The sequence below is a fragment of the Diabrotica undecimpunctata genome, chromosome 2 (genome assembly GCF_040954645.1).
Source record: "Diabrotica undecimpunctata isolate CICGRU chromosome 2, icDiaUnde3, whole genome shotgun sequence".
NCBI classification, from domain to species: Eukaryota; Metazoa; Arthropoda; class Insecta; order Coleoptera; family Chrysomelidae; genus Diabrotica; species Diabrotica undecimpunctata.
The window spans coordinates 88,531,242-88,554,115 of NC_092804.1; the positions used below are offsets into that span (position 1 = coordinate 88,531,242).

Below are 22,874 nucleotides of genomic sequence, written 5' to 3' on the forward strand. Positions count from 1 at the left end.
TCTCTAGTTGTTTTTAGTTTGCAAAAGCGTTTATAGCTTAATATTTAGTTTGTGTTTCTGCCTAGTTTAGTCGAGTTGTTTTTAGTTAGTTGTTCTTAGTTAATATTAAGTTTAAATATTGTTTAACGACGTTTAAATTTTTACAAAGGCAGAATGGTACGTAATGTAGCCGACAAAGTAGCAGCTATGTTAATAATTGGTGAATCGAGAGCTTATTTGAGGAAGCTTAGCAAGTGACGTTATAGTGACAGATGACGTTACTGCGCCACTGTGACAGATAGTATTACAGTGCTTGTCAAAAGTCTGTTCCCTCCTCGTATCTTTTGAACGGTTACACTTATAATGGTAAAATTTGGAGGAGGTAATAAACAGACGAAGGCTTTCTAACTAGTCATAACAAGTGACGTAATAGTGACAGATGACGTTACAGCGCCACTGTGTCAGATAATTTTACATAGGACCTTATGGCAAATGATACCTCGTTTGAAAGGTATTGAAAATACCTATTCAATCATACTAATTTTATTTGAGTTTATGCTCATTTTGATGAATAAATTAAATAAATACTAAAATTGTAGTTTAGCATTTAATTAATCAATATTAAAACCTCCGCCTCTGGTTACTTATCAAAAAGTTGAATTTTTTCAATTCTCTAATCGTTTTTACGTCAACGTCAAATTTTTTGACAATTAACCAAAGGCGAACGTTAGAATATCTATTAATTAAATGCGACACTACGATTATTTAATATACCTATTCAATCATACTAATTTTGTTTGGGTTGAAGATTATTTTGACGAATAAATTAAATAAATACTAAAATTCTGGTTTGGCATATAATTAATCAAAATTCTAACGTCTGCCTTTGGTTATTTGTCAAAAAAGTTGACGTTTGTTAATTACCTAGTTCTTTTTAGTTTGCAAAAGCATTTATAGCTCAATATTTAGATTCTGTTTCTGCTTAGTTTAGTCACAGAATAATAAAACAATCAGAATGACCACCCTGCTTGTCAAGATAAGTACGCGCATCTCGTTCGCGCAGACGGAATCAGCCATGTTTTAAACGGAACCAGTGCTGTTCTGTGAGATTTTATCTGTTGTGCATAGAAAAATTAACCCGGTTTAATTGATTTACGAAAACCATAGATATAATATAAAATATTTTATGTCGTACTTTTAGTTAAATAGTAGATTAAATTATTTCAAATTTACTAAATTATTAATCAATAAAAATTTAAATTATGGTTCTGTCGTAGCTTGTAACAAATTTCTCAATCCGAGTCTGTGTTTCCTTTTAAAATATGGCGATCGCGTGCTTACACACTTCAAAGGCGGCATCTGAGAGTGGACATTCTGATTGTTTTTTTTTGTGGTTTAGTCGATTCTCTAGTTATTTTTAGTTTGCAAACGCGTTTATACCTAAATATTTAGTTTCTGTTTCTTCTTAGTTTAGTCAATTCAAGTTTAGTAAAGTTGTTTTTAGTTAGTTGTTCTTAGTTAATATTTAGTTTAACTATTGTTTAACGAAACGTTTCAATTTTCACAAAGGCAGAATGTTACGTACTGTAGCCGACAAAGTAGCAGCTCTGTTGATGAATGTGGAAAAAATTTCCATGCAGCGGAACGTCTTTTTAATAAGAGGTACCCCGATCGCCCTACATCGAGAACTTATTTGAGGAAGCTTTTTCGGAAGTTTAAACAAACAGGTAGTGTTCAAGATCTCAAACGATCTGGTCGACCAACAATTGGTGATGACAAAATAATTGACATAATTTCAGAAATGGTAGTGAATCCTACTTCTTCTATAGCCCAAGTTTCATATATCTATGGAATCAGTCAAATTACAGTACACCGAGTGTTGGCTGAAAATAAATTTCATTCATACAAATTTAAAATTGTGCACCAACTTTTAGATGATGACCCCTACCGAAGACTAGAATTATGTGAAAATATGTCCAATAAAATTAACCAACAGCCCTATTACATAAAAAAAATTTGTTTTAATGACGAAAGTACTTTTTCTCTCAATGGAAATGTTAACACACACAATGTGAGGTATTGGAGTGGCACAAAGCCTCACGTCTTTCGTGAAACACATACTCAATTTCCAAAAAAAAATTAATGTTTGTGCAGGTATTTTGGGAAAGCACATAGTTGGGCCTGTTTTTATCAATACTAATTTAACCGGTGAAGTGTATCTGGAGATGTTGCAAAATGCAATTGCAAATGCAACCGTTAACTTGAAATTCTGAAGGATAAACCAGATGAATTCGGTAACCTTAAAATAACGTTTCAACAAGATGGTGCTCCTGCACACCATTATGGTGGAGTAAAACGTTACCTAGATGAGGAATATCGTGGTAGATGGAGGTACGATAGAATGGCCAGCTCGTTCACCGGACCTCACACCATTAGATTTTTTTCTGTGAGGACACTTAAAATCTAAAGTTTATTATGCTACAGCCCCAGCTGTAGCATAATAAACAGCTGTGGTAGTTTGAACACCGCTCACTGGAGTGGCAAAATTTGGTTGGAGTCGACGAGCTTTGTATTTGTTTAATCTTTGTTGGGCGTTTTTCGGGACATTGTTTCCTTGATAATTTCGTTGGAAAGATTAATTTTGTTCGTAAGAACCGAAATTTTGTCTTTGAGGAAAATTATAGTCCGGTTGTGGAGTGAATATAAAGTTAGGCTCTGTGTTACGGAAAGGTGTGTTGTGAGTCGAAGGTCTCACATAGTTTGAGTGCGTGGGTTGGAAGTTTGAGTGTGTGGGTTGGAAGTTTGTGGATCTTTGATTATTTGAAGATTGATAGGGTTTATTTTTCATTGGGAGCTTTTTGTTTTGTTGGCTCTTAAGTAAATTCATGTATTGTTGCTGATTTTTGTGGTTATCGTATGCAATACACTTTTGACGGGCTTCCTCTAGGGAATTTAGTTTTAAGGGTAATGTTTAATGTTTTTTAAATTTAGTACAGAAGGTTTTAAGGGTAATGTTTTTAAAGTATGGGGTTTTGAAAGTTACTGTTGCAAGATTGTCGTTTAGGGTGATGTGTTGGAGTAAGTCATTCGATTTGTAGTTATTCTTTGATGATAAGTGTCGTAGGACTTGCTATGTTTTGGGACGGTGGTGGATAATTGTGTTACTAATATGTCTTCGGAACGTCTGTCTCCGTATTTGGTTAATAAAGCTGGACGAATCTCTGTCCAATTGGTTTTATTAGAATAATTTAGGAAATTTCTAGGTTCTCCTTTAATTCGAGATACGATGTCGGAATTTAAGCAAACTATTAAATTATCTACTGCTTTGATAAAGGTGGAGAGATTGTCTCCAGAAGAGAATTCGGGCAGAGTTGAGCAATGGCTAGCAATATCGCTATTGGTCATCGGCATTTTGGAATGTAATTAGATGCAGGCTTGGATTTAGAGGTTTGTAGATTTTTTTTTATTTTCAAATTCAAATTATCGAATAGTAAACTTAAATTTTTGATACTATTTTGGGAAATATCATTCAATGTACTCATAAAATATATGCAAACGTGTAAAATATAAATGCAAATATATATAAAAATTCGTAGAAGTAAAAATGTTTCAAATAATATAAATAAATTCAATATAAATGTTTAAAAATTCAATAAAAATAACAAAGGCTCATAAACAATGGTAAAGAAAGAAAAATTTTGGCAAGGATGATCGTGTTTGATTTCCAATACATTTTTTTTTACCAGGTTCTTCAGAAATTCATCGAACTATTGTAGACCAGGAAACGACTAAGTTTCTGTATAAAATATCCTGTTCGCAGCGCCAGAAATGTTTCTTCTACGTTGATTCCCCAAAAAAAATCTTTATTTTGAAAATTAAGTTACAATTTTGAATATTCTACAAACTACTACATTTGATGATTTAAAACTGACTATTGAAACAATAATTACAATAATAATCAAAATATTGATTTCTTCCTTTTTATAACTTTGGACATCGGAATCTGCTGAGTCTCAATAGTAGGGGAGCTTATGGCTACATTTATATATATATATATATATATATATATATATATATATATATATATATATATATATATATATATATATATATATATATATATATATAGATCTAGCGGTTAATGTGGGCCCCGTACTAAAACGTTATTATACTAACTCCAGGCGAATATACACCGTGTATATTATTATCTGGGTAGCGCTGTATGTGGACTCCGACCAACACGTCGGATTAAGTGGACTCCGTAATAGGTTGAAACACTTTTGGGATCCGTATACATTTCTTTGCGTACACAACTAAACTCCTCCGATGTTGCCAATAATTTGATTAGTCGTAGATTTTTAAATTTTATAGCAGGTGCGTTTTGGAACTTGAAATTTATTTAAATATCAATCAATTTAGTCATCCCGAAATTTCACAAATACTTGGTTAATGTAGTTAAATATTTTATGTTGGTAATTTATATTACTTGCTTTAATTATTTTTAAACTTAAGTTAGTGGCTGTTATAAGCTTGGAAAATGCAAGTGTTCATTTTTATTTATTAGTATTTTTTTAATGCATTGACACTGAAAAATTTAATATATAAATGTACGTTCCGATGTTTCGATTGCTACGTTTTTTGATGTACAATATTTGTTTCACAAAGTAGTAAAATTTAAATTATAATAATTTATAAATCAATCTTAAAATTATAATTTTTTACTGTCTAATTTAAATATTTCGATTTTAAATGTAGGAAATTCAATATCTTACTATAATACTTTATAGATACACATATATTATACATGGCATAACACCTAATAATTTCGCCTTTAACTATAAATGTATCGTATAACGTAACGTAGCAATCAGTAGTGAGTCATTACTCAGATAAAATATTTCGGTGACTTTATGGTAATTTGATTCTAGCCAACATATCTATTACAATTATTACATAATATAATATGTTCGGTCTTATTGTTTTAAAAAACATTCATGTTTTAAAATAGGTCTGAAGTGAATTATGCTTTGTATTTCTTTAGTGACATTATTATTAACCGTGATTATTAATCTAAGATATTTAAAGTGTTCCATACTTTCGAAATTCTAGTTGTTGACTTTAATATTTTATCCTGTTATGTTTGTTATGTTGACTTTAATATAGTTTTTATTTTGTTGATTTTAAGTGAAACATTTTTCGTGTTCTCTTCACTTTGTTGAAGATGTCGTTTGCGGACGGGAGAGAGTTTCTTATAAGCTCAATATCATTAGCAGATGCTAGGACTGCTTTGTACCTTGAGCCATTAATGAATTGCATTTTAAATAGACGTTATTTCTATTTTAGTATGCTGTTCACTAAATTTTTGAATATTTGAATCGAGAATCTGTATTTTATTCAACTGTTTTATAACACAGAGTTTCTTGTCGCCTATCTTCATCTCTGTTTTTTTTTGTTTAGCGTATCATTCTTCTTCTTCCTATGCCGTCCCCATAAACGGAGGTTGGCGACCACATTTCTAAAAGTATCTCTGTCTTTTGCAACGTGAAATAATTCGTCTACAGTCATGTTTGTCCAGTCCCAAATATTTCGCGGCCATGACTTCCTCTTTCTACCTATTCCCTTTTTGCCATCGACTCTACCCTACATGATGGCCTGCAGAAGACTTTATATTTCTTAGTATGTGTCCCAGGTATGCAGTTCTGCGTACTTTTATTATTCTCAACAATTTTTTGTCTCGACCCATCCTTCTCAGCACTTTCTCCTTGGTGACCCTGGCAGTCCATGAAATTCTCAACATTCTCCGGTATATCCAAAATTCCAAGGCTTGAAGCTTCCTAACTATTGGCGCTTTTACCGTCCATATTTCTACTCTGTACAATAGTTGAGACCAGACGTAACATTCAACAAACCTTAGTCTCAGCGCAGTATTCAGATGTTTGTCTGTCACAGAACAATTGCTTGAATTTTAAGAACGCTGCCCTTGCCTTTTCTATTCGTACCCTGATTTCTTAATCTAATTCTTTGTTGATGTAAGCTCCCAGATATTTATATTTTTACTCCCGTATCATTATTAAAAGGATTTTGCTGAATGTTGATCTAGGGAATCCGGTGGTATATACATGATGTTTCCATAACCAACGTTCGAAAATTTTTCTTACTGTAAAGTCATGACGATTTTACTAGGAAATGTAGTACTGTTTAATAATAATAAAGTTCACTAACTTGGTACTGATATCTCTGCTCTCCGATACCAGGTAGCAGTCCCGAAAACATTAAAACTGCTACACTCATGCTTCCAATTATCCAACGATTAGCCAGTCCAGGACTATACGCCTTATTATGGTTCTGATATTGCTGCTGTCCCTCATAAGTAAATATAATATGCAAGAAAGGTTTTAGCAATTTAATAGCATTTTGTATGTTAGAATACTATTTCTCCGAGAAAGTGAAAAATATCTATTTACTATCCGGATTTAATCCATAGATTAAATATTAGAATGCTATAAAATAATGCTATTAGCAGTTAAAAACGGTCTGATAGTAAGTAATGAGAAAACTAAATAAATTTTCTATAACATACAAGAGAGAGGACGTAGAGTAGGGCATAACGTAACAATAAACCCATATACTTTTGAAAGATTGCAGCGTTTTAGGTATCGTAGATAACGCTGTCACATAAGAAATAAAATGGAATATTCAGGTAGCTAACTAATGTACATATAACCCACATAACACTTTTAAATCCAGAAGTCTAATACGAATCCCTAACATCAGGATATATAAAAAAGTGATTAAACCAGTGCTATTGTAAAGGTCATCGTCATAGTATTGTCAGAACGCAACAAGGTTCTATTGGCTTTTCTGCTTTTTGTCTCCTCATTCCTATTGAAAACTTAGCCACGTAAATAACGTTTAAAAAATATATGTCAATATTTCTGAAGTGCCTTTCCTAAGATAACTTTTATTAAGCCTAGTTCGTTTGACTACATGTAATTGATTTGATAGTTCCCAACAGATAAGTATTGATTGATTGTTTGTAGGTTGGATAGCAGTTGGTTGTACAGGCATGTGTTGATAAATATGATGGGTCGGTAGGTAGTCCTATTATTCCTAAATCTGACCATATGTTACCTCCCCTGTTGATTGGTGGACGTCCTAAGGGCATTTTTTCTCTCGGGGAATTCTCCCAGTTTAACTTGGCAATGCAGTTATTAGAAAGCCTTTGGATATAGCCAGCGTAATTTTGGCGTTGAGATTTAGTCTCTTGTATGACGTTGCTATCTTTATATATCTGTTAGACCTTGGCATTAGTTCCGGTTCGGTATTGGTTAGTATTCGGACCTTTGTAAGTTGCTTTCTAAGTGCTATTGATTGAAAATGTGACGAGAACGCTGACAAAACAATATAAGTAAAACTTAGGTATTAATTAGATCAGGATTACTAGAAAAGTTATCAGAATTATTTTCCAACTTACAAAGGTCCGAATACTAACCAATACCGAACCGGAACTAATGCCAAGGTCTAACAGATATATAAAGATAGCAACGTTATACAAGAGACTAAATCTCAACGCCAAAGTTACGCTGGCTATATCCAAAGGCTTTCTAATAACTGCATTGCCAAGTTAAACTGGGAGAATTCCCCGAGAGAAAAAATGCCCTTAGGACGTCCACGAATCAACAGGGGAAGTAACATATGGTCAGATTTAGGAATAATGGGACAACCTACCGACCCATCATATTTATCAACACATGCCTGTACAACCAACTGCTATCCAATCTACAATCAATCAATCAATACTTATCTGTTGGGAACTATCAAATCCATTACATGTAGTCAAACGAACTAGGCTTAATAAAAGTTATCTTAGGAAAGGCACTTCAGAAATATTAACATATATTTTTAAAACGTTATTTACGTGGCTAAGTTTTCAATAGGAATGAGGAGACAAAAAGCAGAAAAGCCAATAGAACCTTGTTGCGTTCTGACTATACTATGACGATGACCTTTACAATATAAACAATACTTGAGACAACTGTTTGTCTCAATTTGGTCATTCAGAATTATGTCTGTATTTTTTAATTTGCTAATTTCCATAGATTCTAATTTCCATAGAATCTAAAGATACCCTAAGGCCTTTATTTTAAATATACTTTTTTGGTAATTCAAATACATAAATAGAACCTGGAATATACATCTCTGGGATAAATCCATCTCCTGAACAATGGCGCCGATATATTTAGTTAAAATTCTGTGCACTTATTTAACCGTTTATGTCCTTATCATTCATATATGAGTTGTAACCGATATTACAAACTCATTTACTTTTCACAAAGAGACTCCATATTAACCATAGTTATTACTATACAAATCTGATTTGAAATATCGTCGAGTATGTAAAATTATTTTTAATGAAAAGTTAATTAGCCATTTCTTATGGGGTTTAAAAGAGAAGCCTTTACGAAAATTTGAGTACAAATAAGACCACCGTAATCAGTTGTACCCTGGGTAATAAATAATTAATTAATCGGCTAATCAGAATCACCCGTTCAATATGATTTTTGTCAAATCGGTCCTTTTTAGGATCAATTATTCTAATTATGTCTATAAATATTAAGGGCATATCTAGAGATAAAGACACTTTACTTTACTTAACCTTATCAGACATATGCGCTTAGTACAAATGTGACGTATTTCTAGTGCAGAAAATACATAGAGGGCAAAAAATAGTGTATTTGGTATTAAGCTGATCGCTGAAAATCACATAATAAATGTGAAAGTGCTGTCTCTGCCGGCAAAGAAGCAAAGAAAAACTTAAAATGAGAGGGGACAAAACCAGTCAGCTGAAGGAACCTTTTAACGATGTTGAGCTTGGATCCACTATCTACGTATATAATAAAGAATAGTACGGCACTGACTGAAGATCTGAGCACAAAGCTTATTATAAAATTTTGACCAAAAATACAACAGTTACTGATATCCAAAGTCTGCAGACAAACAAAGCAAAGACAAAGTTGTTGCCTTGCTTAAAAATGGCAAAAAACTCCAACGACCACAAAAGCTATTGGTCAATATATTTATTTTGCTTTACAAAATACTCCTCAAGAGGTAAAACAGAAGAAAAACTCAAATTAAAAGACAAAAGTTGCTACAGACAGGGAAGATCATGTACGTTACAAATACTAAATCTTGCCCAACACAGCAAAGATGGGTACGAAAGATATCAGTTATGAGGAGTGGTATTTGTCAATCTAAGCAGCAATTTGCAGCTTACGACACCTTAAATAAGAGGGCATTTTTTCAAAATCTATATGATATCTCCTTAGGTAATAAACTTACTTGTTTTACTAGCGTATGCCTACACAACAGAAGATTTTTGGTATTTCTCAATGGTAAGAATAGCAGATGGAGAACGCAGAAGAACGGTCCCCTTTGGGGTAGCGTAATGGCACCTACACTGTATAAAATGTACACAAACCATCAACTTTTGTTGCTGAAGTGGAAAAAAATCTAAATCATGCTTTAAACACAATAAAAATAGACTACTATAAATCGTTTTTAAGCCAAACCCTGGAAAAACTCAGATGTGCTACTTTAATGTCCCCAACACAGACGTTTTCACAAATCTGAACATTCAATAGTGTCATGAAATCCTTATACTCTAGACTTGCTATAAATATCTTGAAGATAGTTTGTATTACACTTTGTCATTCACAGAACTTTGTTTAAAACTAAAAGGCACACTGAGGACCAGAAGTATTATTCTCCGCAAACTTGTCAGCTAAAAATGAGAAGCACATCCTTCCACTCTTAAAACGTAAACGCTTGCATTCTATACTTCTGCTGCCGAATATACCTTGCCAGTATAAATGACACCAACACATACTTAACTCGTAGATTTAGCTATAAATTAGTCATCCAAATTCAGCGGATATTAAGACTCACATCCATACATAAGCTCTACAATATCGTAGCTACCAAGACACCTAATATTCGAAGATAAGTAGCTAAGGAACGAAAGAAACAAAATCTAGATTCGCAACATGTACTCCACGAATACAAACCCATTTTATGACTAAAATCGAGAAAAAACTGGCCAGATAAACACGTTTGTAAGATATACCAAAAAAAAAAGCTAATCCTCGCCATCTGAAGCCTCGGGAGGACTCTTGCCTGCAAACACCGGTTAACTTGTGTGAATGTGGGGTGGTAAAAGATTCTTCACACCTTCTTAGTTGACTTTGCCATTTAAATTGCTCTTTTCTGAAGGGACAAGGTTTAATTATTTAAACTGAACATGTAGAGTACAGTCAGTAAGCTATTGCTTATAAAAATCATTGCAAATTGGACACTAACTCCACTTATATTGATTAGATATTACCCCTAAATTACCTTACCATTCAGAAGTATGTAATATTGGTAAAGTGATATATTCTGGCTAGATAAATTAAGCATTCTTTCATTTTTTGCGGACTACTATCCATTTTTACACAAAAATATCTATTTTAGCACTTAAATATTTATTTTAAGATAACCTATCCAGAATTATATGTAGTATACAAACAAAACCAGAAATAAAATAATAAAGAAGCTACAAGATATCGTAAAACAATAGATGGATGAAATAAATCAAGTTCATATTAATCGGATTCCTAAATAAAACGTATAAAGACATACTGACGTTAACAAAATGCATTAGGAAATTTCCGCATGACCGCATAGACCTGAACGACCCCTATAATATATACAAGTGAACTAAGCGATATACATTTATGATACAGGGGTACTTATGGACTCTACAAAATTTTTAATATAATATATATATATATATATATATATATATATATATATATATATATATATATATATATATATATTATTGTGGTATTTAAAGTCTTGGTGCGCCAAGCAATAATTAGCTAATTAATTTTTTGATTAATTAAAATTATTTAAATGATATGATTATGACTCTATCACAATTTTTAATTCTTTTATCTCAGGGTTAAATTCGTGCTTCAATATCTATGCTATTACATGTGAAAGGTAAGGTCCAAAGAATACCGGAATAATAAAAAACACATATGATCTAACACTATATATTGAAATAAAAATAATGAAATAATTCACACTCAAAAGTTTTCAATAAACAAATCTCATATAATGATTCTCAAAATTTTGTTCTACGTACGTGAACAATCAAAATTAATGGTACAAACAATATTAATTGAAATCTCAAAATCCCAAACTATTTTAACTCTCCTAATCAAAATATTTATATCCTTTCTAAATTAAGTGTAAAAATTGTGTTATCAATAAAAGAAAAAAAACTGCAGAAAACAAAAGTATCTCTCTCTGATGATGAGTGGTCCAAATCCTTGTTCCTTGTAGACTATATTATCTGCTCTTAACCGCTCCCTATGTAATCAGCAATCTTACAATAGATTGTTGCAAGTATATCGTCCTTAATGATCTCCTTCAAAAGCACAAATCATTCAAATTATGATAGCTTTTCTCCTCTCGATAAACTGAATCTCTCGTTGGCCCGAGTGAAAAATGACTCTTGGAATATCTTCTCTTTACGATAAACTGAATCTCTCGTTGGCCTGAACAGTGACTCTTGGAATATAAGTAGAAAAATATGACTTACAATATTTTGCTGCTTCAGCTTCTGTCAGATACACTAACTCCACAAAAACTCACTAACATTCAACACTACTGCTTGCTACTTCTCGGGAACCGCCAGAGAACAATCACTGTTCGTCTTACAGACTTGGAAAACCAACTGATTATCTTTTCTCTCTCCTAAATCTAGCTAAACTTTCATTCCTACATACCTATCCAACCTTTTTCAATCTCCGCCAATCAAAACTCGTCACAATTCCCCCATTTTTTCATTTCGATAACAAACAAATTTTTACCTATAATTATAAAATTTCCTAAAACTTATTTACAAATAATATTTTTCTATAATTCTTAAAAACTAACAAAAACCTCTTTCTAAAATCTCTTCTATTGTCTTTAATCACTGCATTAATGTATTTGGAAAACCCGATTCAATTGTCTTTGGATTTCACTTAAAATTATGCGGGTCACTCAAGTATAACAAAGAAATAATTTATGTATAGCTTACATTTTGTTTAGTACAGGTAATCCAAGAATTTAATAACTTTCCTTCTTCGAAATGTTTGTTGGTTATTATCCTACTTATCTGAATTATTTTACTGTTTATGAACTTTGAAATATTTTAATCAACCCAATATTTTTCTCGATTTTGCATATCATAACAAATCCCCGCCATTTGATCTGCCGAAAACTCTTTGTTAAATTTTAAAATGACAAAAGTTTTCCAGGATCAAATTATTTCACTATGTTATTAAAATCTATTCATAATATTGATAGATGTCGTGAATGTTAAAAATACCCCGTATATTTCCTGTCTCTATGTGCGCTAATTCATAACTATTTTCCCCATTTTCCGTATTGACCCTATATGGACCTTCAAATATCGGCATCAATTTTGCACAAATACCATTTTGTAAATTCGACACCCTCAGTGCCTTTACTAAGACTTTATCTCCTTTCTGGAATTTGATCGGCCTTCTTCTTCGGGTTCTCTCTTGTCTTTGGAGATATTTCTCTACACTTCGTCTCAATCTTCTTTGAACCAACTCGATCACTTCTTCGTATTGTCTGGGGGCGGTGTCTTCCCACGGTCTTGTAGGCATTGTTCCTTTCATTATATATAAAGGCGTCTCTTTGGTAACCGTATTTGGAGCACAATTCAAATAGGTCTCGATCTCAAACACTTTTCTGTCCCAATGTCGATGATGTTCTTCCGCGGCAATTCGTAGAAATTTTGTGACTTCTTGTATAAAACGCTCCGATGGGTTGCTCTGTGGATGACGGATGCTTATAAATTTTGTATCGATGCCCCTCTCTCTTAATTCCCTTTTAAAACGTTCGTTCCTAAAATATGTCGCATTGTCCAATAAAATATTGTCTGGTCTTCCCACCGTTTCTATAAAATTGTCTATCTTCCTAAGTATTTCAATTCCTTTAGTGGTTCTGCATGCGTATAATTTAACATATTTTGAGAAAAGATCCACCATAACTAATATGTGTTTATTCCTTTGAGTTGTTGGTATCAAATCGCTCAACATATCAATAGCAAAAATATCCAGTTTCTTCCGAGCTACGACGTTTTTTGTGACGTTTTCATTTTTAAAGTTCCTACTTTTACACTTTTGGCATGTCACACAATTTCGAGTCACCTCTTTGGCTATTGTATAGTCCTGTCGACAAATGTAGTTCTCCCTGAACATAAGCCACACCTTTCTACTTCCAATATGTCCGTTGTCACAGTGTAACTTTAAAAAAACTTCTTTTACCATTTGCTCCGTGATTACATAGAGTTCTTTACCATCGACCCTCTTAAAATATAGGTTATTTTCTTGTTCAGCCCTTTGCTTTTCTCTTTCATTCAATTCTTCCTGATTTTCCCTGATTTTGGCCAAAGAAAATAAGCCTGCTTCTTCTCTCATTATGTTCATGCCTACGTGGAGAGTTTTGTGATCCTCTTTGCGGAATTGTTCATCTCTCGTCAACGCATCAGCCAAAATATTGTCCGTTCCTTTGATATATTTAAATTCAAAATCATATTCTTGGAGTAAAAGAATGCCCCTATGAATTCTATTATTTACCAATCTATTTTTCATTATGTGTACCAACGCTGCATGGTCCGTTTCAATGGTGAATCTTGCCCCAAGTAGGTAAAAACGTAATTTGTTTACACAAAATAACACACTGGCAAACTCTAATTCAGTAACGCTGTATTTTCTCTCATACGTTTTGGTTACACGGGAAATAAAACATATTGGCACCTCTATATCGTCTTGTATCTGTGATAACACCCCTGCAAATTTTTTTATGGAAGCATCGGTCCTGAGAATGAAAGGTTGCTCATATCTTGGGTGGTGCACTCTTACAGCTGTGGAAAACGCTCCTTTTAAATTTTTGAAAGCGATTTCTTGTTCAGTTCCCCATTTCCATCTGACATTTTTCTTAAGTAATGCTATTAGCGGTATTTCTTTTGTACTGAGGTCTGGTATCAGCTTTTTGAAATAGTTTACCATTCCTAAAAATCCCCGCAAAGTTTTTAAATTGGTTGGCCTAGGGTAGTTGTTTATGACTTCGATTCTATCTTCTGCAAGACTAATCCCTTTTGTGTCTAATTTGAATCCTAAATACAATACCTCTTTTTGGAAAAACTGACACTTTTGAATATTTAATTTTAATCCGGCTTGATCAAGTTCTTCGAGAACAGTATGAATATGTCGTAGATGGCTTGTTATATCCGGTGAGAAAATTAATAAATCATCTATGTAATGTACAACAAATTCTCCATGCCTATTTAAAATTGTGTGTAATGCGCGAACCAAAGCAGCGCATGCACTTTGTAGTCCAAATGGTACTACCCTAAATCGGTACACCACTCCGTCGATAGAAAAAGCGGTATAATTTCGACACTTTTCCGCCAAAGGTATTAACCAAAAACTGTGTTTCAAATCGATTTTGGAGAAAATGTGTGATCCTGTGATTCGTCCAAAAATGGCTTCTATGTTCAAAGGCGCTTCGTATTGCGCGATTGTGTGCGAATTAATGTTTCTTGCATCTAAACATAATCGCAAATCACCATTTGATTTTTTTACGCATACTATCGGGTTGATATATGGAGAGTCACATCTTTCGATCACCTTGTCTTTGATCATATTTTCAATTTCCTGTCCGACGCTTTGCCTGTATTTATACGGGATTGGATATGTTTTCGATTTAAAATTTTCTAAGTTTTTAACTTTAAAAGAATGTTCATAATTTTTAGCCACTCGGCTTTCTTCATTAATAAGATCTCCATAATTTTCTAAAATCTTCTCTATTTCCTTCTCTATGTTTTCTCCACATATTATTTTTCTTTCATCCTCAGTTTGTTCACATGTGTTCACTGTCCGTATTACTTCTTCACAAAATTCTGGATTCTCGTCCATAATTGCCATTTCTTCTCTGTCCTCTTCCGTTATTTCTTCTTCTATTTTTTCTTTATCTTTAATTTCTATCTGGTATTCCGAGCACCATGTTTCGGCTCCTTCCATTTTTCTGCTTATAACTTCCTTTTTTTCCTGCTTTCTTTTCGAACTCTTCTTCTTTTTTTTTATTCTCTTTTCCTCTTCGGATTGATTTTTTTCTTGAGCTTTCGATTTATCCTCTACCGTCATATTGATTTCTTTATGTTTTTCTTGTCCATTTATCCTTTCAGAAAATTTTCTCCTATCTGTTTCCTTTTCTTCTTCTATGTTGTCTGGTTCTGCTCTGATTTCCAGTTGATTTTCCGAAAAATTGATGGTGATATGTTTTTCACTCAATTCATCAATTCCCGCTATCATATCATGATTTAGATCTTCGATCACCACACATTGCATAATATAGAATTGGTCTCCCACTCTGATCCGTACTCCTAAACCTTCGTTTACTGTCGTCAATTTTTTATTATTTGCACCCACTAAAGAAACCCTCGGAATCTTATACACAAATCTGTCCATATTTAATTCTTTTACTAGTTTTTTATTGATTAACGAAATTTCCGATCCAGAATCAATCAGAATTTTAATCGCTTTATGTTTTATAAATGCATCTAAAAATATTAGATTGGAATTAGAATTTTGTTTTTCGTTTCCCGCCAACTGTATAAACTCTCTCGGGTGACAAAATATACCGGAGAGTTTTTTACTTTTGTTTAGTGGATGCCTTATTGAAAATCCTGTCTGGATTCATTGAATACTTCTTCTTCCTCCTTTTCTATTGCCACATGATTCATCTCTCTTCTGTTTTGTCGTTGGAATCTCTGATTATTTCTATCGTCCCTTTGTTCGTTCGTATTCCTATTCGGAGGATTTTGTGCATCTCTATTCCTGTTGTGATTTTCATTTGTTCTATTTTGTGTATCATTCCGGTTATCGTAATTTTGTTGTCTATTGTAATTATTGTAATTTCTCGGCCTATATTCGTTTGTTGATCTGGGATGTCGGTTTCTCTGGTCATAATTTGATGAATAGCTTCTTTCCGGTCCATTATATTGGTCATGTTGTCTTCTATTTCTCATTTCTTTTCTTTTCGCTTCTTTTAATTGAAGGAATTGGCACAGACTATCAATATCTTGATAGTTTCTCAAAATCACGTGATCTTCCAACGTTTCCTCAAAATGTCTGCTGATCATTTCTACCAGCTGTTCGGTAGAATATTTGTATTCTAGATATTTTGAATTGTTATATATCTGCAAAGCATATCTTTCTTCAGATATTCCCATTTTTTCGTGATATTTTCCATTCTGTAGCTCTTGGTTGATTTCTCTCTGTTTATTTTTCCCCCAGAAATAGTTGAGAAATTTATTTTCAAAATCTGTCCAATTTTCAAACTCATCTTCCTTGCTTTCATACCATAACGCTGCTCCTTCTTTCAAATGGTTTCTAATTGTTTCTTTGCAATCGTCAAAATATCTAATATGTTGTAATTTGGTTTTCAAATTTTTGACAAACGGTACTGGGTGTGTTTTCCGAATATCCCCGCCAAATTGTATTTTCGCCTCGCTTGTTCCATGGATGATAACTTCTTTTCTCTCTACCCCTCTTAGTTCAATTTCTGCCATTTGTTTTTCATTTTGCTTTAATCTTCTTTCTACTTCCTTCCTGTCTTCTTGTAGCGCATTTTCAAATTTTATTTCTAATTCCTCCAAATTATCTTTAATTCTCATTTCTTGTTCTTTCATATTATTTTTAATTTCATTAATCTCTTCTATTTGTTGTATCAGTTCTTTCTTTATCCCCTCAACACATTCTTTAATTTCCTGTTCATAGTTTTCCAGACGCTGCTCTATATTGCTCATTGTTTGTTTTGTTTCCAGTTGATTTTTATCCATTTTATCCATTTTCTTTGATGTTTCATTTTGGTTTTTCTCTATTGTTTGTGTCTGTATTTGCATTAGTTGTAATATTTTCTCTATTCCTGATTTTTTTTTTTTTTTCTCAACCATTGTAACATTTCCTTCATTATCCGATCCTTCTTCAACAATTGTTTCCTCTTCTCTGTTATCCTCCTTCCTTTCTTGCATTTTGCTTTGACTCCTTGTGGTCGACATGTTGTTTCTTTTCGTTACTGTTTTTGTCCCCGCCAAATGTGAAATTTTACAACACTCTATATGTTTCAGAACACGACAATATTTCTCCCCAAATGTAATGTATTAAATTTTTACGACAAATATCAAATATGCAATCAGTAAAATTCAAATAATTCAAAATAAATATCAAATGTACGATTGGTAAAGAAAATAAAATCAAATAATTCAATAGCAGTAAATATCCACTAACTACGATCAATCAATAAATCAAATTTATATTCCCTGGAAAAATTGTCAAAATACTTTCAAATTCAAATTCCCTCAATGTTATATGTTTTTATCTCTGGATCACCTGTACTTATTCCAGATCTCTTTCCCTTCCTTCAAATGTAAAGCTGCGATATTTTCAAGCCCCACGTTTTGGAAGCCAGTTATTGTGGTATTTAAAGTCTTGGTGCGCCAAGCAATAATTAGCTAATTAATTTTTTGATTAATTAAAATTATTTAAATGATATGATTATGACTCTATCACAATTTTTAATTCTTTTATCTCAGGGTTAAATTCGTGCTTCAATATCTATGCTATTACATGTGAAAGGTAAGGTCCAAAGAATACCGGAATAATAAAAAACACATATGATCTAACACTATATATTGAAATAAAAATAATGAAATAATTCACACTCAAAAGTTTTCAATAAACAAATCTCATATAATGATTCTCAAAATTTTGTTCTACGTACGTGAACAATCAAAATTAATGGTACAAACAATATTAATTGAAATCTCAAAATCCCAAACTATTCTAACTCTCCTAATCAAAATATTTATATCCTTTCTAAATTAAGTGTAAAAATTGTGTTATCAATAAAAGAAAAAAACTGCAGAAAACAAAAGTATCTCTCTCTGATGATGAGTGGTCCAAATCCTTGTTCCTTGTAGACTATATTATCTGCTCTCAACCGCTCCCTATGTAATCAGCAATCTTACAATAGATTGTTGCAAGTATATCGTCCTTAATGATCTCCTTCAAAAGCACAAATCATTCAAATTATGATAGCCTTTCTCCTCTCGATAAACTGAATCTCTCGTTGGCCCGAGTGAAAAATGACTCTTGGAATATCTTCTCTTTACGATAAACTGAATCTCTCGTTGGCCTGAACAGTGACTCTTGGAATATAAGTAGAAAAATATGACTTATAATATTTTGCTGCTTCAGCTTCTGTCAGATACACTAACTCCACAAAAACTCACTAACATTCAACACTACTGCTTGCTACTTCTCGGGAACCGCCAGAGAACAATCACTGTTCGTCTTACAGACTTGGAAAACCAACTGATTATCTTTTCTCTCTCCTAAATCTAGCTAAACTTTCATTCCTACATACCTATCCCACCTTTTTCAATCTCCGCCAATCAAAACTCGTCACAATTCCCCCATTTTTTCATTTCGATAACAAACAAATTTTTACCTATAATTATAAAATTTCCTAAAACTTATTTACAAATAATATTTTTCTATAATTCTTAAAAACTAACAAAAACCTCTTTCTAAAATCTCTTCTATTGTCTTTAATCACTGCATTAATGTATTTGGAAAACCCGGTTCAATTGTCTTTGAATTTCACTTAAAATTATGCGGGTCACTCAAGTATAACAAAGAAATAATTTATGTATAGCTTACATTTTGTTTAGTACAGGTAATCCAAGAATTTAATAACTTTCCTTCTTCGAAATGTTTGTTGGTTATTATCCTACTTATCTGAATTATTTTACTGTTTTTGAACTTTGAAATATTTTAATCAACCCAATATTTTTCTCGATTTTGCATATCATAACAATATATATATTTATATATATATATATATATACATATATATATATATATATATATATATATATATATATATATACATATATATATACATATATATATATATATATATATATATATATATATATATATATATATATATATATATATATATATATATATCATTTCCACTAAACATCACATTGATTTCACAAATACCAAAATACTGGCGAAACAAAACAACCATCAGAAACGCTCCTTTATTGAAATGTGTGAGATCCTCAAGAACTCATCGGCAATAAACAAAAGAACCGACATCGACAATTTGAGCCAGGTTTACCACTCTCTCATCTTACGAAATAAATGATACCAATTATTCTTCAGTTAAAAGTTGGCGTATTTTTTGTTCAAAATAATAACAAAATTATCCCCTATTTCCAAGTTTCATTAAAACATAAATTAAAAAATAATATATCAAATATTTCCGCCATATAAATTCCACCTGTCCAACTAATTATGCAATGTCCCCTGTAGAAGTTCATAATTGTCTCAAACCTTGGAATTTGGTGACACATGGCCCTTACAAAAAATTTTCGGTATCGCGTCAAGTAGTTTGCTTAGATGCAATAAATCAGATTTTTGTTGGTCTTCAGTGGAGAACCATCTAAATGAAGCCAAATGTTCGTTTAAAATTTTTTTAAATATTCATGTCTACGAATATGAACATTATTTTCTGCAAAGTTTGTGTGTTTTTTGTTTTTGTTTTTTGTTTTTTCTTTTTTGGTTAAGTTAGTTTTAAATAAGGAGTAAAGTGTACAGTAGATATGATAACATCGATAACATACTACATATTGAGTTGTAAGTTATGAACTATATCTGTATTTCTTATAAACTCAATGTCATTTGTTATATTTTAGAGAACTGATGAAGCTTTAGAAATATAAAGCGAAACGTCTTCAATAAACTTATGAAGTAGTTGACTTCTTTTTTTATTTGCCAACCTGAATGACCGATTAAACCTCTGAATTCACTAGTTGAATACTTTAGAAATATATATGTATATATATATATATATATATATATATATATATATATATATATATATATGTATATATATATATATAAATATATATATATATATATATATATATATATATATATATATCTATATATATATATATATATATATATATATATATATATCTATATATATATATATATATATATATATATATATATATATATATATATATATATATATATATATATGTTGCAGTCAGAAAATTGGCCGGGATGTTAATGAAACACTCTTATGACTTTTTGTCTAGCTTTCGGAATGGTTTTATTCTTAATCGTTTTATTATTTTCAAGACACTGTAATAAGAAAAAAAATGTAAATATTTATAAAATATCACAAATCTTCAGTGCAACTTACTAGTCGTTGAGATTTTTTATAAAAGCATAGACAGTCAACATTATTAACACACATATAAAATATAAAATAGTGGACAAAATACATTTTAAAATTCTTTAAAATTTCATCTTTTACTGGTGTGTTTTAACTCTGACACATAGAGAACAAAAAGAAAAAATCCTATGATTAAAAAGTAATTAGGTGTACTTAATATTTTATTTCTTTTTAAGAAATACTAGAGGCCCATCTTAGGTGATTTTAATTTTTAAACCTGTCTTAATGGTATGCAACATGTTATGCATATAAGTGTAATTTGTGTGGGTACAGGTAGATATTAATTTTATTTTGGATGTTTTTCCCGTAAGTAACAATAAATGTTGGTCAGTTTATCTATGTCTGACTTTTTATTGATGCAAGATGTACTAGATTTTATGGAACACATTTCCAAGAAAACACGTTTTGAATGGTTCTTTTCTTTTGCCAAAATACAGGAATCCTAGAAATTAAATTCATGTTTCAACATTGAAACATGAATTTACGGATTGGACGGATACGTGAAGAAACCGAAATATCCGATAATCAGTTTGGCTTTATGTAAGGCAGATCAACAACAGTCGCAATTTTCATTATAAGGCAGTTGATGGAAAAAATACAAGAATAAAGAAACAAACTTTCATATGGTATTTATTGATCTTTAGAAGGCATATGATGAAGTTCCTCGGGAGATTCTGTAGTGGTCACTCAATAAGAAAGGAGTCCCCAGTGAATATGTAAAGATTGTGAGAGACATGTATGAGGAAGTCATAAATAGTGTTAGGACAGGTGTAGGAGAGACTGATAAATTCCATGTAAAAGTAGGATTGCACCAATGCTCGGTACTTTGTCCTTATTTATTCTCATTAGTTCTGGATCAAATAACAGCGAAACTACAGGATAATATTCCGTGATGCTTAATGTATACGGATGATGTAGTGTTAGTAGGAAATAGTGAAAGCGACTTAGAACAAAAACTGGAACAGTGGAGGCAAGCTCTTGAGAAAAAAGGTTTAAAACTTAGTAGGATAAAAACAGAGTATTTGGAATGTTCATTTAAAGCTGAAGTTAGTTCAAATATAATGATATATTTGGATTGTAAAATTATTGTAAAAAGTAATAGTTTTAAGTGTCTAGGATCGGTGTTACAGAGTAATAGGGGATTTGATGAAGATACATGCAGTAGAATTAGGGTTGGATGGATAAAGTGGAAGGAACTGAGTGACAGGACTTGTGTGACAAGAAAATTTCAATGAACCTAAACAGAAAATTCTATAGAACAGCCATAAGACTAGCTATGATGTACGGGACTGAATGTTTGCCAGTTAAAAAGAAAGAAAATGAAAGATAAAAAACGAATGCATGCAGCGGGAATGAGAATGCTTATATGGATGAGTGTAGTGTTAAAAAAGGATAAAATTAGGAATAAGTATATTAGAGGAAGTCTGATCAGAGAAAGTCACCAATTGTTGCCAAAATGAGAGAGCATAAGTTAAGATGGTTTGGTCCTTGAGAAGTAGCTTTATTTAGGACACCTTGCATTGTGTCGTCTTTTTTTTTCATCTGTCATACTGATCATCATCAAAAAATATATTCTCATCATTGATGTGCGAAAAGTATATTCCCTATTAACACCCTTTTTGCATAAACAAGCCAATAGTGTGGTTACCAATGGCCGACCATATTCTATTCATAACATTCAAATACGTTTAATATTAATCTAATATTGGCATAATTTATAAGCTATAAAAACTGTAATATGTTTTTTAGTGGTTAAGTAACCTTATTGAAGACCTAATGATGAACTCAAAACGGATCAGCCAAAATACAGTTACACTCTTTTTTATTTTTTCTTTTCTTACCAATGTAGAAATGCATGTGCAACAATTCATCAGTTTTTTATTACTATTTTCAATTTACAGATAAGAATTTGGAACAGAACGTCCCAAAAAGCAAGTCAGTTGGTCACTGAGCTCAATGTGAAACATAATACGAACATATTTACCCATGTAATCAGTAATGAAGAGTGTGTACGAGGAGCTGACGTCATAATAACTGTTACAAATGCTCCCGATCCTATAATTATGGATGATTGGGTGAAGTCAGGAGCACATATAAATGGTAAGCATGTAGTGTTTTTATAAAATATTAAATATGCCTTGTGTAAAGTTGCAGAATAGAAAATAAGTCTAATATAACAAAATGAATGTACATAATAGTTCTGATTAGATCATAAGAGCTGATAGTTATGGTCATGAAGAAAAAAAGTAATAAAGGTATTTATAATAAAAGTCTTTAATCTAAAAGCATAATTATTAATAGATGTCTCACAATGGTAATTATTGTGTATGCATAATAAGTACCCTGTCACTATAGCCATGTCACATGAACGGAACTAGAGACAGGGTAGTGTTGTCAGTTGTCTTGAGGATCATAGATCCCCTTTTGTTGTAATAGTCATATTTGGATAA

General features: G+C 31.9%; 1 protein-coding gene across 4 annotated transcripts in view; it reads left to right on the forward strand.

Moving 5' to 3' along the window:
* LOC140434722 (ketimine reductase mu-crystallin) overlaps positions 1-22,874 on the forward strand; it is a 369,483-nt gene that overhangs the window by 147,941 nt on the left and 198,668 nt on the right. For all 4 annotated transcript variants that reach the window (XM_072523189.1, XM_072523192.1, XM_072523190.1 and 1 more), the window contains one exon: positions 22,326-22,524. In XM_072523189.1, coding sequence (XP_072379290.1) covers positions 22,326-22,524 — 199 coding nt within the window. The remainder of the gene's footprint in view (positions 1-22,325; positions 22,525-22,874) is intronic.